The 26,220-nt window shown below is 60.7% G+C and overlaps 3 protein-coding genes across 8 annotated transcripts; 1 reads left to right on the forward strand and 2 right to left on the reverse strand.

Annotated features, from left to right (window-relative positions):
* Positions 1–2,331: 2,331 nt before the first annotated feature.
* Positions 2,332–7,077, reverse strand: LOC139682424 (digestive cysteine proteinase 1-like). Its single transcript, XM_071576754.1, has 11 exons — positions 7,029–7,077; positions 6,472–6,531; positions 6,152–6,244; positions 5,826–5,998; positions 5,321–5,561; positions 4,357–4,558; positions 3,670–3,863; positions 3,461–3,552; positions 3,214–3,375; positions 2,784–2,973; positions 2,332–2,594 (listed from the first exon to the last, which is right to left on the reverse strand). The coding sequence occupies exons 1-11, from the start codon at positions 7,075–7,077 to the stop codon at positions 2,407–2,409; spliced, it is 1,644 nt and encodes a 547-aa protein (XP_071432855.1). The 3' UTR covers positions 2,332–2,406.
* Positions 7,078–8,828: 1,751 nt separating this feature from the next.
* On the reverse strand, positions 8,829–15,052 carry LOC139682493 (digestive cysteine proteinase 1-like). The gene is made up of 11 exons (XM_071576897.1): positions 14,911–15,052; positions 13,774–13,833; positions 13,444–13,536; positions 13,183–13,355; positions 12,079–12,322; positions 11,801–11,993; positions 11,510–11,703; positions 10,812–10,903; positions 10,565–10,726; positions 9,821–10,010; positions 8,829–9,288 (listed from the first exon to the last, which is right to left on the reverse strand). The coding sequence occupies exons 1-11, from the start codon at positions 14,960–14,962 to the stop codon at positions 9,101–9,103; spliced, it is 1,641 nt and encodes a 546-aa protein (XP_071432998.1). The 5' UTR covers positions 14,963–15,052; the 3' UTR covers positions 8,829–9,100.
* A 1,102-nt stretch (positions 15,053–16,154) lies between these two features.
* Positions 16,155–26,219, forward strand: FGR (FGR proto-oncogene, Src family tyrosine kinase). Of its 6 annotated transcripts, none has more exons than XM_071576799.1 (13): positions 16,155–16,356; positions 20,235–20,295; positions 20,519–20,771; positions 20,869–20,974; positions 21,266–21,364; positions 21,523–21,626; positions 21,711–21,860; positions 22,308–22,472; positions 23,410–23,589; positions 23,716–23,792; positions 23,874–24,027; positions 24,715–24,846; positions 25,050–26,219. In XM_071576799.1, exons 3-13 carry the CDS (start codon positions 20,531–20,533, stop codon positions 25,256–25,258), a joined length of 1,617 nt encoding a protein of 538 aa, XP_071432900.1. In that variant the 5' UTR covers positions 16,155–16,356; positions 20,235–20,295; positions 20,519–20,530; the 3' UTR covers positions 25,259–26,219. The 6 variants fall into 6 exon arrangements, with proteins under 6 accessions (XP_071432900.1, XP_071432902.1, XP_071432901.1 ...); XM_071576801.1 differs by lacking the exon at positions 22,308–22,472 and adding an exon at positions 22,836–22,991; XM_071576800.1 differs by having other exon boundaries at positions 20,872–20,974.
* Position 26,220: the final 1 nt, after the last annotated feature.

Below are 26,220 nucleotides of genomic sequence, written 5' to 3' on the forward strand. Positions count from 1 at the left end.
TTGCTGAGGTGGAAGCCACTTCTCACCCGGGAGGCGATGACTGACAGCCCTTTGCTGAGCATTGTGGATCAGTTCCCAAAGAAGCATCAGGAGAACACCAGGCAGGACAAATGAGCTGTTTGGAGGCTCAGGAAAGACTGTGAGGTGGCCAAACAGGCTCTGACCCCCAGGATGAGCCACTGCTGGCTTGGATTTCCTCTGAAGGGATCGGAGGCAGGCAGACACCACGTGTGCCCAGTTTGAGCACCTGAGCACCAAGCTCTTGGTTGGCAGATGCCAAAAAGGGGCATCTGCACAAGGAGGAGACCTTGAAGGTAGCACAGACCATGACAAATAGCAAGGGGAAGCTTCCAGAACTGGATGCTGGTGCTGAGGTTACCACCAGTCCTGACCTCAGGAGGCACCTGGAGTGGCTTCATCCTGCAGACCAAGGAGAAGTTGCGGGTCTCAAGGGGTTTTATAGAAGGTGGGTGCCAAATCCTCTCAGCTTTCACTCCCTGCCCTCAGCTGATACTTCACCATCAAGGCATCAAATCTGGGGATTTTCCTGCTGGTCTGCAGGCAAGGTACCTCTTCCAAAGGAAGCTTTAAATGCAGACCTTCAGGCCAGCTTTGCTTCCAATAAACAGCAGGGTTCAGAGTGGCTGTGCTTTGCTGTGCTCTGCAAAAGCTGGAGCCACTCTGAGGTTTGGGTGCCCAGGGAAGTCTGGAGGTCACAGCTCAGCCGGGCTGGGTGCCAGAACCCACGGCTGGCTCTGCAAACCTCCCTTCAGGTATGTCCTTTCTTATTTTCTCCTTTTTCAACTAGAATAAATGGATCTTTGTTTTGAAGTTCCCAGCCATCCTGAACTACCCACGCTCAGAACTGCAATGTCCCTCCTGCCACAAATGCAGAATTTCAGTAAATGCTTCCTTGGGGGTGCAAAACCTCCAGCTCTCAAAGCCACTTGCGTGTTCAGCAGCAAATTCAGGACATCACCTCTCCAAAGGGAGCCTGAAAGTCACGGTCCCCTGAAAGTCAAAGCATGTTTTATTGACTGCAGTCAAGAGAATCAAAGATCTGGAGACCTGGACTCCCATGGAATAAACCACTTTATTCTTGTGCAGAGATCGTTCCTCTCCCAGACGTGAATTCCAGCCAGCCTCCCTGCTGGGAATGATTAAAGACCCCTTTAGCAATCAGCAAATTGTCACATAAGCAGGTGAACAAGTGAAAGAAAACAAGGGGATGTGTTGACCTGCCACTCTCTGTTGGGAGCAGTTGTGTTGCTGGGATGGAAGTGCAGCTCCCTGGGTGCTGCTGGCTGTTTGCTGTACAAAATTGGGATGTAGCCATGGGGGATGGCACTTCCCAACCACCAAAACCTCATTCTGGGGGGAAGGCACAGCCTGTGCAGATGCAGATACAAGCCAGGGGTGACTTCTCCCCTCTCCTGTGCTCCCTTCCCCAGCTGCTCACTGGGCTCAGACTGGGAAGGCAAACTGGGAAGCTCTCACTGGGAGCTCTGGGCTGCCTGCTGGAGCTGCCAGCTTGGCTCCATTCCCAGGCTGGACATCACCATGGAGCCCAGACCCCAAGAATGAACCTTCACACCACACTGATCTCCAGCCTGGACCCTCCAAGAGCAGCACCAGTCCCACCAAACCTTTGGCTTATGGTGAGGCTTTGCATTGTCATGAAGTTTTGGGGTGAAGCTCTGGAGCAGGGAGAGATGGAAGGAGCCCAACAGCTCTGGAGTGGCAGCTCTGAGCCTGCAAACCCCCCTGAAGTCTTCTGGGTGAAATGAGTCCTTTGGGTCCATTTGGGCTCTTCCACCCGAGGGCTGCCAGCAGCACCGTGGGGACCCTCAGGAGCTCTGCCTTCCCCCCAGGCAGGTGGGGAAACTGAGGCACCAGGTGCTGATCCATGAGGAGCCTGGAGAGAGGCTGAGCAGAGGGCCAAGATGCCTCTCTCTGGTGGGGGACAGCTCTGAGATGGGGCAGAATCCAGTTGGAAACTGGATTCTGAGCCCAGCCCAGCTTCCAAGAGAGGACTCAGGCTCCTTCCTGCTGCTGGGGAAAGCAATGCTGGCACTTCTGGGGGTGACACTGAAAACCCTGAGGTTAAGGCACATGTAACCCAAACTGGGCTGAGCACAGGGTGAACCATCACACAGAGGCTGCAGCAGCAGCCACAGCAAGGACAGTGGTTGGTGGTGGATGGGTTGTGGCTGGTTGGAGACACCCCAGCACGTCACACAATCACTTTTACAGATTTTATTGCCAAAATTATTAAATACCTCTCCAGAGGGCTGGGAGCACCCTCCCACCTCCCAGCTGAGCTGCCCCTCTGTGCCTTAAAACCACCTCCCGTGGCTCCACATCCCTCTGCCAGCCCCACATCCATCTGATCTGCCCAGGGGGGCATCAGGCCAGGATGGGGAAGGAGGCAGCAGTGGTCACACCACAGTTGTTGTCCTTCATGGCCATGAGGATGTAGCCATCGTTGCCCCAGTAGGTGGACCAGGAGTTCTTGATGAGCCAGTAGCCCTTGCCATGCAGGACCCCGTAGCCCACGGCCAGCACCGCGTGGTCCAGAGCCGAGGTCTCATTTCCTGCATAAGGTGAGAAGAAAACAAAGCCAACTCAGTCCCCATCCTTTGGAACTGGAGGTCACTCCCAACACAGTGAATGACTCCCTTTTTCCCTGTCCCTCTCACAGAGCTAAATCCCACCCTACAAGTATTTTTGCCTATCCCAGTGCTAAGGAGCAGGACACGGAGCCTCCAGGGGCCAGGACTCACCACAGTGGGGCTCCTCATAGACACCATTGGCGTAGAAGGCGAAGGACTTGTGTGAGGCATCGATGTTGACAGCCACAGGGCCATGCTTGACCAGCGCAGCCTTCAGGGCCAGGGCACTGCCCGGTGCCACGCGGGCGTAGCCGGCCAGGGGGGCCACCAGCTCCGACTGGTTGCAGTGGCAGTAGCCATTCTGGAGGGGGCAAAGGGGAGTTGAGGTGGCACCAGTGCCCTGGGGCAGGTTGGGATGGTCCAACCCGCTCTGGTGAGGAGGTAGGAGGGAGTGGGGCAGCTCATATGGGCATCCAAAGTGGAGCCATCCACTGCCAAAGGGCTGATGGCTGTTTTGGATGGCTGATTTGGGAAAGCCTGGAGGGAAGGATTGGGGAGGGGGTGACATTGCACCCACCCTCAGTGGCACTGCCACCCTCACCTGCCCCAGGTAGGGCCCGTAGGACTCAGTGCTGGCGATGCCACCGTGTTTCTTGATCCACTCGTAGGCTCTCCACTCCTCTCCCCCGTCACAGGCGTAGTTCCCAAAGCCCCAGGAGCAGTCAATGAGGACTTGTTGGGATAGGGGGGTCAGCACGCCGGTCTGTGGGGGGGACAGAGCACAGGGATGGGGATGGGCACCCTCCAGGCACCCCATCCATTCCCAAGGGGCACGGCCCTGCTCCCACCTTGAGGAAAAGGGCCCCTTCCATGGCCCCCGTGGTGGCAAAGCTCCAGCAGGAGCCACAGACAGCCTGGTCCTTCACCGGGGTGACAGCGCCTGGGGACAGCAGGGTGGGGACATGTTACCAGAGCAGTGAGAGCTGCTGCCTGTCCCCAGATGAGCTCCAGTGTGCACAGCTGACCCCCAGCATCGTGCCACCAGCTCCCTCCTCACCATAGAGCCGCCAGTCGAGGCTCTCAGGCAGGATGAGGCCGCTGTAGAGCTCGGTGGGGAAGGGCTGCCCGTTGTTGGGGTCCCTACTCCGCCGGCGGCCCCGCAGGGCTGCCAGTTCCTGGGGCGTGCGGTCGGCCAGGTGGTTCAGTGCCAGCGTGTAGGAGAGCGCGGCGCGGTTCCGGGAGTGCACAAACCTGCAGCACAGTGGGGAGCGGGGACCCCATCCATCCCTGAGCCCCCCAGCCCAGCCCCTGGCAGCTGTGTGAGATGAGATTGGGGAACCCCATCCACCCCTGAGCCCCTCAGCCCACCCCCTGGTATCCTGTACTGCAGGTGTGTGAGAGGGGATTGGGGAACCCCATCCACCCCTGAGCCCCCCAGCCCACCCCCTGGTATCCTGTACTGCAGGTGTGTGAGAGGGGATTGGGGAACCCCATCCATCCCTGAGCCCCCCAGCCCATCCCCTGGCATCCTGTACTTAAGGTGTGTGAGAGGAGAGTGGGGAACCCCATCCATCCCTGAGCCCCCACAACCCATTCTCTGGCAGGTATGTGAGAGGGGAATGAGGACCCCATCCATCCCTGAGCCCCCCATTCCATCCCCTGCCATCTGTACCCCATGTCTGTGAGAGAGGAGTGGGATACCCCATTCCTGAGCCCCCCCAGCCCATCCTCTGCCCTCCTGTACCTCATGTTGTGGATGAAGGTGTGCCTGCGGTGCTCGTGCTCCTCCTCGCTGCTGTAGCTCTTCCCAAACCGCTCCTTGTAGTGGTGGAAGAGGCGATGGTGGACGTGGTCCGTGTCCGGCCCCTTCCCCACAAACTCCTGCATGGGGTTGGCCACAATGCGGTGCTCGGGACTGGCCTTGGGCCACTGCTCACACTGCACCCCTGCCATGAGACATGGGCAGTGCTGGTGCCTCCTCAGCTGGAATGGGCTGTCCCAGCCCCTCAGACAGCAGGCACAGTGTGGCCACCCCAAAAACCATCAGGGCTGTCCACCCCAAAAAACTTTGGGGATGTCCATCCCAAACCCTCGGGGCTGACCATCCCCAAACTATCAGGGCTGTCCACCCCAAAACCATCGGGGCTGTCCACCCCAAAAACCATCGGGGCTGTCCACCCCAAAAACCACTGGGGATGTCCATCCCAAAACTATCAGGGCTGTCCATCCCCAAACCATTGGGAATGTCCATCCCATACTGACATGTGTAAGCAGAGCGGATCTACATCCACCTCTCCTTCCAGGGCTGTCTCCTGAGCACCCACCATCCCACTCTGAGCACCAGGGAATCACCCACATCATCCCAGCTCTCACACTGCTTTTTTCCCAGGCAAACCAATCCACCCAAATTACCAGGTACATGGAATCCTGGAATGGTTTGGGTTGGAAAGGATCTTAAAGCCCATTTGATTCCACCTGACTGCCATAGGCTGGGACACCTCACACCAGCCCAGGTTACTCCAAGTCTCATCCAACCTGCCCTTGGACACTTCCAGAGATGGGGCAGCCACAGTTTCTCTGGGCAACCTGTGTCAGGGCCTCCCCACCCTCACAGGGAAGAATTTCTTCCTAAAATCCAATCTAAACCCCAGAAACACCCAAATTTAAGGGTATTTAGGTGACAGCCCATAGTGCCCAGGGACACTCACCCTCGGGCAGTTGGAAGACGTCAGGTGGGAAGTGGTGGCGGAAGGAGGAATAGTCGATCTCGTACTTGTCATAGTGGGAGCCCAGGAGGCTGTTGAAGCCCCTCACCTCATAGTGCAGGGGCACAGGGCCATGGGCAGAGCTGCCCACCCTCAGTGTGTACACGTTCTTCTTGTGCCCCCAGTAGGAGACGTTCTGCCACACGGCGCAGCGCTGCCCTCGGAACTGCTCCTCCCGCACCCGCTGGGGACATGGCACATGGCAGGGACTGGGGTGCCACACCAGCACCGTGCTCCCAGTGAGCTGGGGCACCCCACAGCAATGCCACCCCACCCTGTGTCCTGCCACACCCAATGCAACCCCCCAATCCATCACCCACAGCTGTGTGTTCACCATTCCCACCCAGGGAAGGCTGCTCTGCCCCACAGGGAGGTACCCAGCAGACACTCCATACCCATGGAGGTCCCTTGTCCCCTGCCCTGCCTGGGGGGCCATTCCCAGGCTCACCCTGAAGTGCTCCAGGCTGGGGAAGACGCTCTGCGGGGTGATGAGGTCCCCGTTGGTGCCATCGATGCGGAAGCACTTGCGGACGTTGAGCTCCGTCTCTGTGGTCTCGGGGGTCACCTTGAAGCTGGCACCGAAGGGCTCCACGGAGCCAAACTGGTAGGTGACCACTTGGCCTGGGCACAGGGAAAACCCTTAGATCAAGCCAAGCCCCCAGGTCCTGGCATGGTGATGCCTCACAGGGCTTTCCTGGAGTTCTCTCAGAGGTGCTGGGGCAGAAGGAAGGGGATGGTGAGGGTTCAGGGGGCCTGAGCCCCTTGTATACCCACCATCGTAGTACTGGATGCGGCTCTTTCCCCCAGTGAGGTTGTACCAGGCTTCAAAAGGCTCCCTGATCTCTGCATAGGGCAGGCTGATGACTCCTGTGGGCACATAGGGGCTGGACTGGGGGGGCTGCAGGGGGCTGAGCCCCAGGAACATCCCCTGTGCCCCTGTCCTGAGCCTTTGGAGCACCCCAGATCTGACAGTATCACCCCCTGGTCACCCCCAGCACCACCGCACAGCCCTGAGCACCCCAACTCTGGGATTCATGGGGGAATTGGGGCCTCCTTGCTTGGCCATGTTGGGTGAGAGCATCTCCATCTGGTACCTGTGACATGGTAGATGTCCCCAAATGTGGGTGTGTCCAGGGGACCTTTGCACTCTGCTCCTGTAAGAAAAGCAGAAACAACCCCCAAGTCCCTTTACACTTCCCATTTCCCATCTCTCTCCAGCAGGGGCTGGCAGTGCTGCTGGTCCTTGGCTCGCTGTCCCTTGGGGGAGGGGACAGAGCCAGAGAGATCCGTGCTGGTGACAGGGCAGGGCAGACACTGGAAGTCCCCAAACTGAGGATACCCTCTCCTCCCTCAGCCCTCTGGCTGACCCAGAGTCACCCCAACACATCCCCAAACTCCCTGGGAATGTGACCAGCTCAGGGGCACCCCAAAGCTTCCCCACACACCCCAAATAAACACCCCCATAATGTCACATTGCCCACTGCCCCTCCACAGCCCCAGGAATGGGGACAGGGACAGACCAGCCCCTTCCCAGGGCAAAGACCCCCAGCAGCCCAGGACCACCCAGGGCGAGGGGCACAACGGCATCACCCCATGATGGGGGCACAGCACCCACCCCCACACCCCAAGCCCAGCCAGGGTGGGTGCTCACCCAGCAGCACAGCAGCCCCCAGCACCAGCAGCCCCCTCAGCCCCTCCATCCTGCCCACGTTGCTGCTCTGCACCCTCTGGTGCTTAAATACCGCCGGTGTGTGGGCAGGGAGCTGCGGGCAGCCAACGGGCACAGCCCCCCTTCCCTGGGCTGGGATGAGAGCAGGGGGGAGGCGGGGCTTTGTGTTACCCCCCTTTCCCGCCACGGGCACCCCCCTGTCCCCCCATGGGTGCTTTTCCCACCCACACCAAGGTGGGTGCTGATTCCATGTGCTTGTGGGGCTTGGGGAGGGGGAGCAGGGTGGGACCCAGACCCCTGTGGGGCCACTCCCAGGAGCTTGGGTGGGTGCCCGATGGATTGGGGGCTTGGGGATGGGTGCTGGGGGTGTCCCTGTGCCCCCTCCCACCCTGTGTGGCAGTTTGCAGCCAGGTTTTGCTGTGAGAAGGGGGAGCAACTGCAGCTACTGGGGACAATGGGGTGCAGTGACACCCACCCAGGCACCCCTCTGGGGTGGGACAGCAGCCAGGGTGCCCCCACAAAGGGAAATGGGGAGACAGGGACCGTTTGCACCTCTGCACCCTTATGGATACACCATCAGGGCAAGGTCAGGATTGCAATTAGAGGAGTTTGAACTAGAAAAAGGAAAAAAATGCAGATGAAATGCTGGGAGGAATGTGGAAAACCAGCCCTGGGGAGCAGTGCTGCTGTCATCGCAGTGGCCTTCACCCCTCCCACTCGCCGCGTGTCCAGCTGGCCCCCAGCCCAAGGTGACAACGAGCCCCAAACAAAGCTGATAAGGGCTGACTGCGGGGTCGGGTCAGGCTGGATTGGGCTGCACCCCTGGGTGCAGGGCTGGGCTGGTGCCCCTCGGGCTGCAGCACCTCCCCACAGACCTGGGAAGGTCGTAAGTGCTGAAGGCAAAACATGAGATGAAGTGCCTGAGGACTGACCCTCCGAATTGCTGGCTGGAATGATGGATCCCAATCATTCCCAAACAGTGATGAACAGCTTTTGAAGTTGTGATCCCAAATCTGACTCAAGCAGGTCTTCCAAAATGTCATCCAAATGCAAGTTATCAATTTTTTTCTCCTTGTTTTAGTTTTGCTTTTTAATCATGTGGGGTTTTTTTTCTCTAGGAGGGATATTCAGGTTATACTGGAGAATATTCAGGATGTTGAAGAATATTCAGGAGTTATTCAGATTATACTGGAGAAAAGCCTAGAAAATTTAATTATTTGACTTGAAGAATCCATGAAAAACCTGAAATCTATGAAAAACCTGTAAAAGCACCACTGCCATCACAGCCCACCACTGCAGAAGTGCATCCTGCCCTGAGGATGTGCCAGCAAAGACGGGAGACCACCAGGATCAGGGCAGGGAGAGCTTCCCTCCTGCACTGATCCTGCTCTCCAGGATGGCTTGATCCCAAGCTGGGAACACCCAGCTGAGCCATGGCCATGGTGCAAAAGGGGGGACAGCCCCAGGGGGTGAAGGGTGACATTGGCAAACACCTTGGTGACATCCCCACCCGCAGCCACAACAGGGACCAGGGCAGTGGGGCAGAGGGTGGATGCCCTCCCCCCTCCCCAACACCCCACGCCAGGAATTTCTGATCTCAGCAGAAATCCCTGGGGTTGTTTGTGCTCCACCTCAGAGACGGAGCTGGAAAAGCCGCTCCCCTCGCCCCGGGTGTCTGGGACTGGCTGTGAGAGCCAGCTGGCTCTGCCAGGCAGGATTGTCCCCTCCCTGGGAGGCCCCTGGGGTCCCACAGGACCACAAAAACCAGCCTGGGGACAGGGATGTGTGCAGGACGTGTCACTGGGGGCTGCACAGGGGGCACAGCTGGGTGGGCAGCAGTTGAATCCCTCCTGTAGAAGCCATCCAGTATTTCTCCAGTGTCTTTATTGGAAAGCCCACTGCTGGGTCCCCATCCTGCCCCATGTCCAGCATCTCGTGGCCCTGTCCTGCCATGTCCACAGCATCCTGCCACATGGTGGCTCTGCTGAAGGGGCTGACCCAGGGCTGGGTGCCCAGAGTGTCACCGAGGGCTGTCCCCTCAGAGCCAGGGAGTCTCAGGCCAGGATGGGGTAGGTGGCCTCGGTGGCCACACCACAGTTGTTGTCCTTCATAGCCATGAGGATGTAGCCATCGTTGCCCCAGTAGGTGGACCAGGAGTTCTTGATGAGCCAGTAGGTCTCTCCCTGCAGGACCCCGTAGCCCACGGCCAGCACCGCATGGTCCAGAGATCCTGGTGTGTTGTCTGCAGGGAATGACATGGGAGAGGGATCGTTTGGAGAGCATTCCTGCCCAGAGACCATCCCTGTCTGGAGACCATCCCTGACCTAAAAGCAGCCCAGACCTAAGAACATCCCTATCTGGAAAACATCCCTGTCCAGTGATCATCCCTATCCAGAGAGCAGCCCTGACCTAAGAGCATCCCTGTCTAGTGACCATCCTTGTCTAGAGAGCATTCCTGTCTGGAGACAATCCCTGTGTAGAGAGGATCCCTGCCTAGTGACTATCCTTGTCCAGAGAGTATCCCTGTCCAGAGAACATCCCTGACCTAAAAGCATCTCTATCCAGTGAGCATTCCTGTCCAGAGACCATTCCTCTTCTGGTGACCATCCCAGTCTGGAGGGGATCCTTGTCTGGAGGGCATTCCAACCTGGAGAGCATCCCTGCTCCCAGGGCTACCCACAACACTGCAGAGGGCCACAAGGGTGGGAACTGGGCATCCTGGCAATTCCCTGGGCACCCAGCTCCTCTCATGCCCCATGTGGCACCCGACTCACCACACTTGGGCTCGTAGTAGATGCCATTGGAGTAGAAGGAGAAGGTCTTGTGGGAGGCATCGATGCTGACGGCCACGGGGCCGTGCTTGTAGATGGCAGCTTTGACAGCCGTGATGTTGCCTGAGGTGACATTGACGTAGCCCGTGATCTTGGCCAGCATCTCAGACTGGTTGTAGTGGCACAAACCATTCTGCACACCCAGGGGACACACACTGTCAGCAGGATGCCCAGGTGCCCCCACCATGCCCACCCTGCCTGCACCCCTATTGCTCTGCCTGGATCCCAGTGATCTGGGATTTGGGCTAGGACAACATCCCCACTGTCCTTCCAAGCCCAGGGTGGTGGGGATGTTTTCCCAGTTGCTCAAGGATGTAGCACAGGGAGCTGGCTCTCCACCTAAAGCCTGGAAGGGCTGTTGCCTCTGTCTTGCAGCCACGTCCCTGTCCCCAGGCAGCTTTGCTCCATCCCTGCTCCCCAGGGAATGGAGTGACCCACAGCACCATCCATGGGTGGAGGAGCCTTGTGCCTGTTTTGCAAGAAGAGAAACTGAGGCACATGGTGATGAAATGGCCCAGCTGAGCCCTGGGGCTTGGCTTTGGACTGTGCTTTGAGACACAGGATCCTGGTGCCTGGGAATGAAGTGACATCCACACCTCCAGAGCCTGTTCGTGCCTCTGACCCGTCCAGGTGGTTTTAAAACCCCAAGATGCTGAGGACCTTGTCAGGGACACGGAGCCACCCTACCTGTCCCTTGTAGGTGCCATAGGACTCGGTGCTGGCGATGCCACCGTGTTTCTTGATCCACTCGTAGGCTCTCCACTCCTCTCCCCCATCACAGGCGTAGTTCCCAAAGCCCCAGGAGCAGTCAATGAGGACTTGTTGGGACAGGGGGGTCAGCACGCCGGTCTGGGGGGAGACACAGCACAGGGATGGGGATTGGGCACCCTCCAGGCACCCCATCCATTCCCAAGGGGCACGGCCCTGCTCCCACCTTGAGGAAAAGGGCCCCTTCCATGGCCCCCGTGGTGGCAAAGCTCCAGCAGGAGCCACAGACAGCCTGGTCCTTCACCGGGGTGACGGCGCCTGGGGACAGCAGGGTGGAAGGTGAGAAGCTGGATCAGCACTGAGGGATGGAGGCAGGTGGAAGGGAAACTGAGGCAGGAGTTGAGAGCCAGAGGCAGCAGAGTCAGGGCTCCATTATTAACCAGGAAAGGCTGGGACTGCGCCTTGGGCAGAGGCAAGCTCTGGGGATGTCAGTCCCAGCTGACTGGGACATGAGGGAAGCCAGATGTGGGTTCAGATGTCACATCTGTCTCTGGGGCACCAACTGTATGAGGGTCAAGAGCTGACCCAGCTGATTCACAGAATGGATGGGGCTGGAAGCGACCTTAGAGATCATCTAGTCCAACACCTTGTCATGGGTAGGGACACCTTCCACTCGCCCAGGTTGCTTCAAGCCCAGTCCAACCTGGCCTGGGACACTTCCAGGCACGAGGCATCTCTGTGCAGCCTGTCCCAGTGCCTCGGCACCTTCACAGAGCCCAGCTGAAGCCCAGCTTTGATCCAGCTGTCCATCAGGCAGATGTGGAGCCCAAGAGGCAGCACAGCCTCACAGGCTCCTCACTGCAGTGACAGCGAGCAGGAGGGCCTCAGTTGGACCAGGCAGGGTCCCCCTGACCCCACACCTACCGTACATGCGCCAGTCGAGGCTCTCAGGCAGGATGAGGCCGCTGTAGAGCTCGGTGGGGAAGGGCTGCCCGTTGTTGGGGTCCCTGCTCCGCCGGCGGCCCCGCAGGGCTGCCAGTTCCTGGGGCGTGCGGTCGGCCAGGTGGTTCAGTGCCAGCGTGTAGGAGAGCGCGGCGCGGTTCCGGGAGTGCACAAACCTGTCACCACCGTGGGGACAGCACCAGCTGGCACTGCCACCACCAAGGAAGAGCACCCCCAAGAGAGTCATCACCACCCACCCCCGCCTGTCTGTACCTCATGTTGTGCACGAAGATGCTCTGCCTGTGCTCCCGCTCCCGCACGGAGCTGTACCGCCGCCCCATCCGCCGCCGGTAGTCGTGGAAAACCTGGTGTGCCCAGGGCTGGTGCTGCCCCACCAGGTCCTCCATGGGGTTTGCCAGCACACGATGCTCCGCCGCGCTCCCCGGCAGCACCCCGCACTTGGTCTCTGAGGACAGGAAGGGGACAGCATCAGGCTGAGCCCCACGGGCAGGGTAGGGCAGGGCGGGGCGGGGGGACCCTCCCTGGCTCACCGTTCACGGGCAGGTCAAACACGGAGGAGGGGTAGCTGTTGTCGAAGTCGCTGTAGTCGATCTCGTACTTGTCGTAGTGGGAGCCCAGCAGGCTGTTGTAGCCACGCATCTCGTAGTGCACGGGGGCCACCCCACAGCTGGAGTTGGTGACCCACAGGGTGTAGACGTTCTTCTTCTGTGCCCAGCGGGTGACATTCTGCCACACAGCACAGTACCGGCCCTGGTAATACTCCTCCCGCAGGAACTGGAGGGGACACGACATTAGGGAGGGGTCCCCAACCACCCTGACAGGTGCCCTCCCCTCCACTCAGCCCCTTTTGCACAGCCCGGTGTTCCCAGTGCACACACCGTGCTCTCCATCCGGATCCAGAGGCTCCGTGGCCATGAGCTCACAGCCATGCACGGGAGGGAAATTGGGTCAAGGATTTGGGGGTGCAACACAGGGCAGACCCCCCTCATGTGGCTCAGTGGTGCTCCCAGTGCCCACACCATGCTCTCCATCTGGATCCAGAGGCTCCATGGCCATGAGCACACAAACTATGCGTGGGATGCAAACTGGGGCAAGGATTTGGGGGTGGAACACAGCGCAGACCCCCGATCTGGCCCAGCACTGCTCTGGGGACACCCCACTGGGCACAGCACCCTATGTGCACCCATAGAGGGAGGGGGTCTGGCTTCATCCCCTGCTCCCAAAGGCTCAAAAGTTTCCAGGTTTTCCCTGCCTGTTTCCAAGCTGTTGCCCTGCGGGCAGTGTCCAGCTCGGTGACAGCCTGCTGTCCCCTCCGCTCCGGTGCTGTGCCCAACCCTGCCGGGGGCCGGCGGCAGCTGAGCCGCCCTGCAGAGACTCGCCCAAACCGTGCCGAAACGCCGGCGTTTGTGTGGGATGTGGCACGTCCCAACACGGCTGCTGGAGTTGGGAAAGGAGCCGGGAGTCCGGCCCCAATCCGGGTGGGGAAGTGACCCTCCCTGTGCCCTGGGGTGTGGGGGCACGTCCTGGCCTGTCCCTGCATCCCTTGGATGGAGAGGAGCATCTCCCAGCCAACCTTCCCACAGCCTGGAGGTGCTCCGGGCAGCGGGTGGGATCCAGGCTCTGGCATTTCCCACCTTAAAGCCTGTCATGTTGGGGAAGACACTCTGAGCCTTGACCACGTCGTCCTTGGAGCCGGGCAGCTGGAAGCATTTCCTGGTGTTCACCTCCTTCTCGGTGGTCTCCGGCGTGATCTTGTACCTCATCCCGTAGGGCTTCACTGCTGCCAGCTGGTAGGTTATCACCTGCCCTGTGCCAGTGGGGAGGGGAAACTGAGGCAGAGGGTCCTGCCATTGCACGGTGGGCACAGTTGGAGCAGGTGGGTGCCCACCTCTTACCTCCATAATACTGGATCCGGCTCTTGTTCCCTGTCAGGTTGTACCAGGCTTCGAAAGGCTCCTCAATCTCAGCATAGGGCAGCTTAATGACCCCTGTGAGCCCCCCAGGCAGGTCAGCCCCAAGGCCTCAGCACCCCAACATCTCTCCCCAAGCACCCCAGAGCCTGCTCCCCCACAGCCCACCAAGCCACTGTCCCCATGGGTGATGGGACTAGGGGAGGCACACAGCTGTGGAAACATGCCCCAGTTTGGCACTGGGACACCCTGGTCCTGCCCAGTGCTGAGCATCCTCTGTGCCCCCCAGCCAAGGGGGTTATGGGGTCCCGTTACCTCGGACATGGTAGATGACACCGAACTGAGGGGGTGGACGGGAGAGCACATAGTTTTGTCCTGAAAGGCAGAGAAGGGCAGGGGTGAGAGGGGCCATATGTGTCCCCCAGGGTGGTGTCGGGAGGTGTCCTGAGCTAGTGCTGCCCTTCCATGCAGTCTGCCCCCCCCCTGCCTGGCCAAAAGAGCTCTCCGAGCCCACCAGTGCCACATCCAAGGCACTGACACCCTCCCAGGGCCAGATCCAGGGTCAGCACCATGCCATGACCTGTTGTGATACTGGAGTGAGCCCTGTGCTGTTGCACCCCCAGGGAATCCCAGTTCCTGGGATGACTGTTGGGGTGATGCTCTGGTGTCACCCCCAGCACTGGTGGCAATGGCGTTGGGTGATGTTTCTAAGTGGAGCGCAACCAGGCTGTCCCCAACACTCAGGGCATGGTTGAAGGATGCCAGAGAACTGACTGGTCCTGCCTGGTGTCTCCCAGTGACCTCCCCAAACCCCCTGCGGGCTCCCAACTTGTGCAACCCCACGCCAACACACCCGCCGCTGGGAACGGGCCCTTCCCTTTGTCAGCATCTCCCTCCTCGCCAGGAGCAACAGGCAGCACCTGCCCTGCACAGCTGGGACCAGCCCTGCACCCTAAACCCGGGGGAGGGGGGACAGACAGTCCCCCACCTGCACCCCAGGGTGTCCCATAGGTGCCCATCACACTCTGTGTCAGGGCACCCACAGAGAGTGCCCAGGGTGGGGAGAGCAGTGGGTCCAGCAACCCCACCACCCTGTTTAGAGCCACCCAGAAAGGAGGTCCTGCAGTGCATTGTCCCCCTGTCACTCCTGTGCTCTCCCTCCTGCCTGCTTGGCTTAAACACTTGGAGTTAAAGCCACGGTTTAGTCTTATTTTCACTCCCTCACCCACACTAAGCCCTCAAGGCACATCCCTGCCTGCCCTCTTTGACACCCCACCCCAACTCCGTCTTGGAGGAACTGCAAATTTTAGGACCCACAAGCAAATGAAACCACTTCCCATGTCTCCAACCTCCCCCGCAGTGCAGCAGGGCAAGGGAGACCTTTTGTGGTGCCCCCATCTCCCTCCCACCCCCAGAATCCCCCAGGCATGGGGTGGGGTGGTCCAGACTCACCCCAGGTGATGATACAGAGCGCAGAGGCCACGAGCCAGCGGAGAAAACCCATCCTCACCTTCCCGGCTTGCCAGGCACCAGCTCCTCAGCTTTAAGCTGGAGCCGGAGGCAGCAAAACCCGCCGGAGCCAATGCAGAAGTCGGGGCCCTCCCCCGAGGAGGGAAGGAACCGGCATCATGTGGTGCCTGGCGGGGGGACGGGCACCTCGAGGTGCTTGGCGAGGAAAGCGTGTCCCGGCAGGGGAGATGGAGCAACACTGGGTGCTACAGGGGGAGGGAGGGACAGGGGGAGCCCCAAAAATGCCTCCAGCAGCACATGGAGGGTGCAGGCTGGATGGATCCATAGGGATCCCCCAAGCTGGGATCAACCCATCTTCCTTCCAGGCTTAATATTCACTTAAACCACTGACTGCTTTATTAGTTGTATTCAAAGGGGTTAAAATCAGCCTCAAGATCTGAAGTGTCCTGCACAGAAAGTAAAAGGTGGGTTAGTCAGAGGCCCTTCTCTCCTGCAAGCAGCAAGGGCTCCTGATCTCAAAGCAGAAAAATCAGTTTCAAATAGAAATGCCTTCTTATAACTTGGTGTGACAGATGCCAAATCTTGGGATTATCCCACCGGCAGCTTTATCTGGACAAGGGGTAAATAAGGGGTCTGGTATCTGGTGGGCTGTCAATGGCCACAGCACCGGCTTGAGCCAGCTGAAAACTGGTCCCCATCTTGGTGGGACATGTGGGACACCCACAGTCCCAGGGCAGGGTGGGCTCTGCCCTGCCCCTAGAGACCCTGTGCCAGCAGGATGAGTGGCTGCTGTGTGTGCCCGGCCACCAGACAGGCATCTTGTTCCTGTCCCTTGTGGGGCCACAGCACCCTGTGTGCCATTTGTGCCCCTTGGCTGGCTCGGGAAGTCAGGGAGGCAATGCCAGGCTGTGTCTGGGGATGGGTGGAGGCAGCGCCCTACTCTGGCAAAGGCTGGATCCCCCCTCACTCCACAAATCCCAGCCTGGGGATCCACACCAGTGTCCCCCTGTGCTGCTGGGGACAGGGACACCGCAGTGCCAGCGCTTGTCCCGCTACTCCACCTCCATGGGACCCCAGCGGGCATGCCGGAGGGTGATCCAGAGGGTGATCCAGGTGATCCGGGGGGCGATCCGGCCGCCCATCCAGCGACCGCCGGGGCTGGGCTGGCTGGTACAATGAACCATCGCTGGGAGCGCGGGGAGGAAGGGGGGGCGAGGGGAGGGGAAGCTCTTGCTCCGCTGCCAGAGCCGCCGAGGAGACACGGGAAGCACACGGCCGGGCGCTCCCGCTCTCCCACGGCTCCCGCCTCGACACCCCGGCCCCCAGCGCCGGGAGGAGCGGGTGCTGCCGTGGCACCCCGGCCGGGGGTCCCGTCGGGAGCAGCGCGGGCGCGGGGGGTCCATGCCAGGCGGAGCAGGAGCGCTGACGGTAGGAGGGATGCGTGCGGTGCGCGGGGCAGGGCGGTGCGGGCTCACCCCTGTAAAGTGCAGGCTCTTGTATAATCCCCTTGCTGTGTGTTGGGATGGGGTGCTGAGGGATGATCCCCCCAGGTGTGGGGTGGCTCTGAGTCCGGGGTGGGACGGGCACTGAGCTGTGGGGATGGAGGGCCCCGCGCCCCCCATGCGGAGCTGTTTGGGAGCCCTGCCTGGCTCTGCCCTCACTGCTCCCCCTGGGCAATGCCCGGGGGTGGGAGGAGACCCCCGTCCTCGCCGTGCTGGGGGGCAGCAGGTGGGGAGGGCTGGGAGCACCCACCAGCTCCAGCGCGCTGTCCCGGCACTAATCGGTGGTGACACGGCGTCGGGGAGCCTGCGGGGACACACGATGCCTTCACCCCGCGCTGGGGAAGGGGCAGGTCATGGCACCCCGGGGCCACCGGGATGGGGGCACACACCTGTGCCTCTTGGCCCTGCAGGTGTCCATGGGGTGCCAGCCCAGCCAGCGCTCCGGGGGCTGCTGGGGGCTGAGTAATCCCTGGCTGGGGCTGGGGAAAGAGTGCAGGGCTCAGGCTCTGGCCAGAGCGGGTTCTCCCCCCGCTCCTTGCAGCTCTGCCTCGTCCCAGGTCCTTGGTGTGTCTCAAGGAGGGACAGGAACTCGCAGCTTCCTGCTCTGCACAATTCCCTCCCCACCCCGCTCCTCCCGGGACATTGTATTTGGAGCCCTGGCCGGCTCCCTCCGCCCCTGCAGCCCCTTGGATCCGGGAATTGCTCTTCTTCCAGCGGAAATCCTGCTTTCCCAGCTAGTGATGGAGCTGGGAGCCTGGGGAAGGGGGGGTGCCTCCCTCCTGTGCATCTCCTCCTGGGGCAGGGCACAAAGAAACCCCCCTGCCCCCGGGCTGCTGGTTGGCAGGTGGGCTTGTGGGGCAGAGAACTTTTGAAGGGTGGTGAATCCTTTCTCTTTAACCCCAGGGAATGGCCCTGCCACCTCCTGGGGCTGGCACAGGGAAAATGCTGCCCAAGCACTGGTCATGCCTGGTCAGAGCACAGCTGGTTTTAGGGGGCAACAGCCCTGCCCTGCTCATGGGCGTGCAGGGGATGTCATCCCTCCTTGCACCCCTTGTTCTCAATGAACCTGCTCCCACTGGAAGCCACAGGGAACTCCCCAGGCCCTGGGTGAACTGGGAGGACCAGAGCAGGAGCAGGGCTCCATCTTCCAGGTCTCAGGGCTAGACTTGGGGCTGGGGACAGCAGGGAAGGGGCAGGCACATGCCACCACCTGCCACCACGCCAGGATGGGGAGCAGGTGGTGGAGAGGCAAATGTGTCATCTCATCCCCTCCCCGGGTCTGTGGGGTCTTGGACACAGGCTGGGAACATGTCTCAGAGTCTTATGTCCTAAAAAGAGACACCTTCCCCTTCTGCACTGCAGCTGCCTCATGCCTCAGTTTCCCCCCTGGGACCAGGGAGCTCCAGAGCCGTGTGGTGACAGAGGAACCCTTGTGGGTGCCGGGCTGGGCTGTGCAGCCCTCTCGGTTCCCCTTCCCTGGGAGCCTTTGAGGAGAGACCCCAGAGTGCTGGGGGTGTGCAGGGCAGGGGGTGGGGCAGGGCATGCTCAGGGTGCTGCAGCCCTGCTGTGGTCCCTGCCTGATCCCCCCAGCTGTCACTATCCCCAAGGCCTGAGGACCTGCCAGCCCTGAGGTTCCCCTTGGCGGCCCCTCCTCCCCCATGCCGGGCTCCTGCTGCTTCCTCTTCTCACTTCAAAGGTGCCTTGTGGGTTCCCCCGGCAGCTGCCCCCGTGTCTGGGGGTGTCACGGCACCCTCAGCCTGGCAAATGCCACCATGACCTGTCCCCACAGCACAGGGTGTGTGACATTCCCCACTCCGTGCAACTGCATCCCCTCGGAGCCTGACCCTCCACCACTGGCATTCCCACAGAGGCAGGGGGTGGAGGTGACATCACGGGTCACAGGGGTGACACTGGTGCGTGCAGGGGACATTGTGCCCTGTGTAGGAGCTGGGGATGTGGCCGATCTGCCCCGTGTCCTGTGGGGCCGGGAAGCAGATGGATGGGCAGCCAGGGATGCGGCTGCTCCGTGCCCAGCCGTGCCCGGCGGGACGGGGGTGACAAGTTGGCCGGATCTCAGCGCGGGTTGGGAGCTGGCAGCGGGACCGGGACTGGTGCCGGTGGAGCCAGGGCGGGCAGGGCTCAGTTGCCATCTGCTCCCGGGCTCCAAGCAGCTCCTTTCTGGGAGAGCTGGAGCCAGACACCAGCACGCAGCCATCGGACACGGCACCAGCTGCGTCCCCTCCCCACGGACAGCACAAGGGGACGGCTCTGAGCCACCCTGGGACCGGCTCTGTGGGGTTGTGGGTGCCCATGAAAGGGGAAGTGTGGGTGCAACGCTGCTGCACAGCCCCTAAACCCTCAGTGCTGGGATACCAAGGGCTTGTTCTTGCCTGGCAAATGCTCCTTGTCAGCTCTATCCCTGCTGGCGGCCGTGGCAACTCCACTGAGCACTCAGCACTGAAATTGGGCAAAATGGGAACTTTCTGAGTGTGGTGGGTGGCTGATTCCCACAGAGAAGGGACAGGGTTTGTGAGAACTAGAGGTGTTTGTCAGCTGAAACAGCCACTAATTGTGGGCAAGAAGAAAATCCCCAACCAGCTGAGTGCTCTCAATTTGGCAACACTGCCCTGTCGGCAACGGCCGTGGCCTTGCCACAGCACTGGTGTCGAAAGCAGAGATGGAAGGGGACAGCTGGGCTCTTTCTACCCTCACTGAGAGAGAGCAAAGGGAGTCAGTGACCATGATGAGGGGAATCTGTCTGTAATGTCTCATCCACCCCAAAACCTTCATCTCCTCCTACTCCCTGGAGCGCAGGGGACAGGACACTGTCCTGCTCCTTCCCTCCACCCTCAGCTGGGGCTCTGCCAGATTGCAGAGTGGAAAGCTCTGCCCAGTGCAAACTGGACAGACTGGTGTGGGTGTTCAGGGGAGTGACAGAGCTGGGGACAGACTGTCTTGTTGCAGCCATGGCAGGAGAGGTCCAATTTCCTCCTCTGTGACCCCTTTGTGCTGTGTGTGGCAGGAAGACCATGACCCGACCACAGGGACCTTCCACCCCAAAATATCCCCTCCCCACCGAGCAGAGGGTGTGGGGACCAGGGACACCTTCAGGGGCTCCTCCCCACCCACCCTGGCTCCCTCCAGCCTCAGGGCAACCAGGGACATGGCTGCTCTTGAAAGGAGGTGAGCGGTGTGGCGAGGCCACAATGAGAGAAAAACCCGCTCAAGGATGTGGTTTCAGCCTGTGCAGGGGTGTTGAAGCCCTTGGAGGAGCATTGCAGCCTTTGTGGGGGTGTTGCAGACCATGGAGATCATTTTAGCACAGGCAGGGGGGGTTGCAGTCTGTGCAGGGGTGTTTTAGCTCGTTCAGGGGTGTTACTGCCCATACAGGGGTGCTTCAGTCCATGCAAGCTGTTTCAGCTCATGCAGGGGTGCCTTGGGCCATGCAGGGGTGTTGTAACTTTTGCAGGGGTGTTATAGCCCATGCAAGGGGTGTTATAGCCCATGACAGGGGTGTTACAGCCCATGGGATGGGGTGTTGCATCCTGTTTAGGGGTGTTACAGCCTATGCTGGGGTAATTTAACCCATGCAAGTTTGTTTCAGCCCATACAGGGCTGTTTCAGCCCATACAGGGGGCTGTAGAAGGATGTTTTTAGCCCATGGATGTTTCAACCCTTGGAGGGGTGTTAAGATCCCATTCAGAGTTGCTGCAGCCTGTGCAGGGGTATTTTATCTCTAGGTGAGGTGTTTCAGCCCACACAAGGCTCTTGCCCTCTGCCTGACACCCTCCCCGGTGCCCACAGGTGCCTCTTCCCCCCCCCGAGGTGACATGGAGCAGCTGAAGTGACCCGAGGAGCCCTCGCAGTGAGTGGAGCCGCCGTGGAGCCCCTCGGGGTGCCAGGGAGACACGGGGACCCTCGGGCAGCACAGCCCTCCCTGCAATGGGAGGTGGCAGCGCCCCTGGGATGCCGGTGTCCCCATGTCACTGTGCCCCGGGGTGGCAGGACCCTGCTCTTCCTGGAGCCACCCTGGTGCCTCTACCCACGTGTGTGCCCACATGGGGGCTCACGGACCCTCTGTCCCACAGGCAGTGCCCAGGATGGGCTGCGTGCCCTGCAAGGAGAAGGGGGCCAGCAAAGGGCAGGCAGGGGGAGACACAAGTTTCTCCCCGCCCCCCACCTCGCAGTACGACCCCGACCCCACCCAGCCCGGCGCCAACTTCACCCACATTCCCGACTTCAACAACTTCCAGGGGCCAGCGGTGCCCTTGGCCCCATCCTTTGCAGGGCCGGGGGTCTTCACCTCCAACACGCTGCAAATGCGGAGCGGGGGCATCACAGGTCAGCTGGGGGGGGTGGGTGATGGGGAGGGAGTCTAGTTGCAGTGCCAGGGTGTGGGAGTGACCCAGTGGCACACCACGGTCCCCTCTGTGTGCAGCAGGTGGGGGGGTGACGCTTTTCATCGCTCTGTACGACTACGAGGCCCGCACAGAGGATGACCTGACATTCCAGAAAGGGGAGAAATTCCACATCATCAACAACACGTGAGCCTCCCCCTGGTTCCCCTGCCACCTCCAGTGCCCCCTTGCCACCCCAGGAAGGTGCCTCCATGGCGTGGGTACTGCCTGCAGGACACAGGCTGGGGACCCAAGCTCTGCCTCCTCTCCATTGCTGGGTGCCGGAGCCACGTGTGTCATGAGCTGGGTGGGCTCAGCACAGATGGGTGAGGGGAGGGGTGTCTGGGGGTGCTGGTGTGTAGGGTGAGGGGTGCAAGACAGCCAGGGCTGCCTGTCTGTCCCTCCTCCTCCTCCTCACTCTCTGTTCCTTTGCCCCAGAGAGGGGGACTGGTGGGAGGCCAGGTCGCTGAGCTCAGGAGCCACGGGCTACATCCCCAGCAACTACGTGGCCCCTGTGGATTCCATCCAGGCTGAAGAGTGAGTAGGGGGGGTACAGGGATGGAGGCAGACCCCAACCCCACCTGCCTGCACCCTGGGTGTCCTGGTGAGCCCCAGCAGTGCCGTGGCGCTGTGTGGGGTCCTCGTGGATGCCCCTGGGCAGTGCCCTCCCAGCACTGAGCCCGTCACTGTGGCAGGTGGTACTTTGGGAAGATCGGGCGCAAGGACGCGGAGCGGCAGCTCCTGTGCCACAACAACTGCAGGGGCACCTTCCTCATCCGGGAGAGCGAGACCACCAAAGGTACAGGGATGGGCCACCAGGTGTGCACACCTGTGCAGCTGTGCACACACCTGTGCCCCTCCCTGACCTGTGCCCCCCACGTAGGTGCCTACTCCCTCTCCATCCGGGACTGGGATGAGGCCAAGGGGGACCATGTGAAGCACTATAAGATTCGGAAGCTGGATAGTGGGGGGTACTACATCACCACCCGTGCCCAGTTCGAGACTGTCCAGGAGCTGGTCCAGCACTATATAGGTAGGGTGGGATGGAGGGCACGAGAGGGGATGATGGGAGGGATAGGGAAAGCCCTGGAGAGCCCTTGGTAAGAGACTGGCTGGGTCAGCTGGGCGGAACTGAGGAAGGAGGGGACAGTTCTGGTGGTGGCACTAAGGGACTCCCCGAGGGTCTGCCCTTTTTCCGTGTCCTGGGTGCAGGGAGCACCTGACCTTGCTGAAGAAGGTGTGGGTGGGCATCACCCACTCCCCGGGCACAGCTGGGGGGATTGGGGGCCCAGCCCAGCTGAAGGGGTGCAGGGCTGTCCAAGGGGGAGGTAGAGGGGGGTGCACCCCCTTTTAGTACATGAATGTTGAATGTGAGTGGACGATAGAGAATCCTGGGTGATGCCCAGGCAGGGAGGGTGGACAGAGGTCCAGTGGTGAGCCGTGCCCACACTGACCCTGTCCCCCCACCCCGGTGCTGCAGAGCGGGCGGCCGGGCTGTGCTGCCGCCTGGCTGTGCCGTGCCACAAGGGCACCCCCAAACTGGCCGACCTGTCAGTCAAAACCAAAGATGTGTGGGAGATCCCCCGAGAGTCCCTCCAGCTCCTCAAGAAGCTGGGGAATGGGCAGTTCGGGGAAGTCTGGATGGGTAGGGCCTGGTGGGCAAGCTGGGGCGAGGGACTGGGGGGACAAGGGGGTACCCCAAGGCCTGGCACTCCCCCTGGAAAAGCTCCTCTGCCTGTGGCACAGGCTGAGCCACACCGATTCACCAACACAGAGAAGTATCCCATGTCCTCTGGGCTCACAACAGGTACCCCAAGATGCCCCATGACATATGGGCAAGCAGCCCCCCCAATTCAGACAACAAGACCAGGCCAGGGGGTCCCACCTTTGTCCTCCTCTTCCTCCAACGCCCCGTGCTCCCCCCGCTCGGCGTGCATGCTCCATTCATCCCATCACACCCCCTCCCTCCTCCTCCTCCTCCCCTGCCTGTCCCCCGACCCCCCTGCAGAGTGTAACGATGGGTTGTGCCATCTGCTCACCCGCCCGTGCCCCGCTATGAAGCCCCAGACCCTGGGATTAGCTAAGGACGCCTGGGAGATAGAGCGGGAATCCATCACCCTCAACAAGAAACTTGGCATGGGATGTTTCGGAGACGTGTGGATGGGTAAGGCTGGCCCAGCTGGCTGGGGTGAGGGGCAGAAGAATCCCAGTCCTGCCCTGGCATGGAGCATCACAGGGTGCCAGGGGGTACTCACGGGCAGCTTGGCACAGGATCCCCCATGGAGGGACAGGGAATGGGGTGAAGTATCAGGAGGTGAGCTCAAGGTTACCTTGGGGTGAGTGAGACCCTTTGTCCTGAGTGGGGTATGGTGGGATCATGGCCCCTCCTTGCCCTGCCCTGATTCCTTCCTCCTCCATCCATGCACCCACCCATCCATTCATCCATCTATCCATCCATGCATGCAAGCAAGCACCCACACACCCCTCCACCCACACACCCCTCCACCCACACACCCTCCATCCCGGCCCTGCCAGGGCTGGCTGTGCCCTGGGCTCTTGCTGACCCCGTGTCCCCACCCCAGGCACATGGAATGGCACCACAAAGGTGGCAGTGAAGACACTGAAGCCAGGGACCATGTCCCCCGAGGCCTTCCTGGAGGAGGCTCAGATCATGAAGCGGCTGCGGCACGACAAGCTGGTGCAGCTCTACGCCGTGGTGTCCGAGGAGCCCATCTACATTGTCACCGAGTTCATGAGCCAGGGTGAGCGAGGGGACACTGCCCAGGGGACCCTCAACTGCTCCTGCAAGCCTCACCCTGCCTGGGCACAGTTCTTATGGGCACCCTTGAGTTTTGGGGCTCTTTGACTGATCCTCCCTCTGCCTGCAGGCAGCTTGTTGGATTTCCTGAAGGACGGGGATGGGCGCTACCTGAAGCTGCCCCAGCTGGTGGACATGGCAGCCCAGGTATAGGGGGGCTGGTACAGGGTGGGGGTGACCCCCTAGGGGTGTTTTGGGGGGTCCCTCACTGCTTCCCCCCCACCCCAGATCGCGGCAGGCATGGCGTACATCGAGAGGATGAACTACATCCACCGGGATCTGCGTGCTGCCAACATCCTGGTGGGGGACAACCTGGTGTGCAAGATTGCTGACTTCGGCCTCGCTCGCCTAATTGAGGATGATGAGTACACGGCACGGCAGGGTGGGGACCCCCAACCTGCCCCCTCCCTGCTCTGTCCCACCCTCAGCCTGGAAATGGTCACCCCAGGGTTGGGTGGCCTGGGCAGTGGGGGCCCCAAATAATGGATGCCCCAGGGGGATGGATATCCTGGGTGATGGATGTCCCAGGGGATGGGTATTCTGGGTGATGGATGTCCCAGGGGATGGGTATCCTGGGTGATGGATGTCCCAGGGGATGGGTATTCTGGGTGATGGGCACCCCAAACAATGGATATCCCAGGAAATGGGTATCCTGGGTGATGGGTGTTCCAGGGGATGGGTATTCTGGGTGATGAGCACCCCAAACAATGGATATCCCAGGAAATGGGTATCCTGGGTGATGGGTGTTCCAGGGGATGGGTATTCTGGGTGATGAGCACCCCAAACAATGGATATCCCAGGAAATGGGTATCCTGGGTGATGAATGCCCCAGAGAATGGGTATCCTGGGTGAAGGACACCCCAAATATAATGGATATCCCAGGCAGTGGGTATCCTGGGTGATGGGTGTCCCAGGGGATGGGTATCCTGGGTGATGGGTGTCCCAGAGAATGGGTATCCTGGGTGAAGAACACCCAAAATGCTGGGCACCCCAGTTTATGGGCATCCCAGGGGATGGGTGCTCCACATGATGGGTGCCCCAGCCAGGGCTCACCTGCCTGCCCTTTCAGGTGCCAAGTTCCCCATCAAATGGACAGCTCCAGAGGCTGCACTTTTTGGGAAGTTCACCATCAAGTCGGATGTCTGGTCCTTTGGCATCCTCCTGACCGAACTGGTGACCAAAGGCCGGGTGCCCTACCCAGGTATGGCCCCCTGGGGCAGTGGGCACCCCTGGGGAGCAAAAAGGGGCTGACCCTCCCTGGCAAGGCTTGCCCTGTGCCTGGGTTTCCCCATCACAGAGACCAGCACTAAGCAATGCCGCTGTGTCCCTCATTGTGCCTCACTGTCCCCGCTGCCTTGTCCCGTGGGGGTGCTGATCACTGAGCAGGGGGTCCTTGTCACACAGGGATGAACAACAGGGAGGTGCTGGAGCAGGTGGAGCGGGGGTACCGCATGCAGTGCCCGGGGAACTGCCCCTCATCCCTGCACGAGGTGATGGTGCAGTGCTGGAAGCGAGAGCCCGAGGAACGCCCCACCTTCGAGTACCTCCAGTCCTTCCTCGAGGACTATTTCACTGCCACTGAGCCCCAGTACCAGCCTGGGGACAATCAGTGACCCCCCCAGAGGCCCTGGGGTGGCTTTGGGATGAATCTCTGCCTTTTTTTGCAGGGGAGTTGCTCTCTTTGGCTGTGCCCCCCAAAAAGTCTGTTGGGGGGTGCTCAGGGTGCCCCAGGTAGGACATGGGGCTTTGCACAAGGGTGTTGGACTCAGAGAGGAGGTGAAGTCCTGCCCCACAGCCCCTCCCTTCCCCACCCCCACGTGTTGCCTTCACACCCAGCTTTGAACATGAGAAGGGCTTTGCCTGGGGGAGAGGAGTGTGGGGGACACCCCTGAGACCCCCACAGACACCCCCAGACCCACAGCAGCAGGAACCCCAATCCAAATCTCCTCTGGGAATGCACCTGGGGGCATTCAGCCCCACAAATCCTGGCACTGATCTGGGAAAGTCACCTCAATTTCCCCTCCCCTCTTTATCTTTTCTTTAATTTATAAGATTTTATACCACTCACCCCAGCAGCCATCACCCCCTCCAAGGGATTCTGGTATTTGGGGGGATCACTTTTCCCCCCCTTTTTTCTCCTCTGCTTATAGAAGAGCCAGCTCCTGAAAGCCATAAACCTCTGCTTGCACTGGGGGGAAACAGGGAGTCCTGGGGTGTGTAAGGGGTCCTGGGGGGGTACAAGGAGTCCTGGGAGAGGACAAGGGGTCTGTGGGGGCCCAGGTAGGGTGGGGGGAAGCTCTGCTTCAGGGGCTGTTCCCTCCTGCCCCATGAGGGGCAGGAGGGGGGTACGGGATGGAGTCACCCCCCATGGCACTTGTGGGGGTCCTGATGGCAACTTGGCTCAACCCCCTGTGGCTGTGAGGGGGGAATTTGGGGGTCAATGTGACTGTGATTGCACTGCAGGGGGGTGCCAGCTGGCTCCTGGGGTCCCACTTCCCCCTGGGCCCCCCTATTCCTGGCCGGGCCCCAGTCCATGGTCAGGAGCTCCCCCTGCACCCATGGGACAGGGCTGTGG

The sequence above is a fragment of the Pithys albifrons genome, chromosome 24, assembly GCF_047495875.1.
Source record: "Pithys albifrons albifrons isolate INPA30051 chromosome 24, PitAlb_v1, whole genome shotgun sequence".
In the NCBI taxonomy this organism is placed as follows: domain Eukaryota; kingdom Metazoa; phylum Chordata; class Aves; order Passeriformes; family Thamnophilidae; genus Pithys; species Pithys albifrons.

Excerpts from the sequence above, each read along its gene's own strand:
- LOC139682493 (XM_071576897.1), bottom strand. The coding sequence starts at position 14,962 with ATGGGTTTTCTCCGCTGGCTCGTGGCCTCTGCGCTCTGTATCATCACC. Across the intron at positions 11,704-11,800 it reads ATCTTCGTGCACAACATGAG|GTTTGTGCACTCCCGGAACC; the intron begins GTACAGACAGGC and ends CGGTGGTGACAG. Across the intron at positions 10,904-11,509 it reads CCTCGACTGGCGCATGTACG|GCGCCGTCACCCCGGTGAAG; the intron begins GTAGGTGTGGGG and ends TGCTGTCCCCAG.
- LOC139682424 (XM_071576754.1), bottom strand. The coding sequence starts at position 7,077 with ATGGAGGGGCTGAGGGGGCTGCTGGTGCTGGGGGCTGCTGTGCTGCTG. Across the intron at positions 4,559-5,320 it reads CGTCTTCCAACTGCCCGAGG|GGGTGCAGTGTGAGCAGTGG; the intron begins GTGAGTGTCCCT and ends GTCTCATGGCAG. Across the intron at positions 2,595-2,783 it reads CTATGAGGAGCCCCACTGTG|GAAATGAGACCTCGGCTCTG; the intron begins GTGAGTCCTGGC and ends CACCTTATGCAG.
- FGR (XM_071576799.1), top strand. The coding sequence starts at position 20,531 with ATGGGCTGCGTGCCCTGCAAGGAGAAGGGGGCCAGCAAAGGGCAGGCA. Across the intron at positions 20,772-20,868 it reads GCGGAGCGGGGGCATCACAG|CAGGTGGGGGGGTGACGCTT; the intron begins GTCAGCTGGGGG and ends CTCTGTGTGCAG. Across the intron at positions 21,627-21,710 it reads GGAGAGCGAGACCACCAAAG|GTGCCTACTCCCTCTCCATC; the intron begins GTACAGGGATGG and ends CCCCCCACGTAG.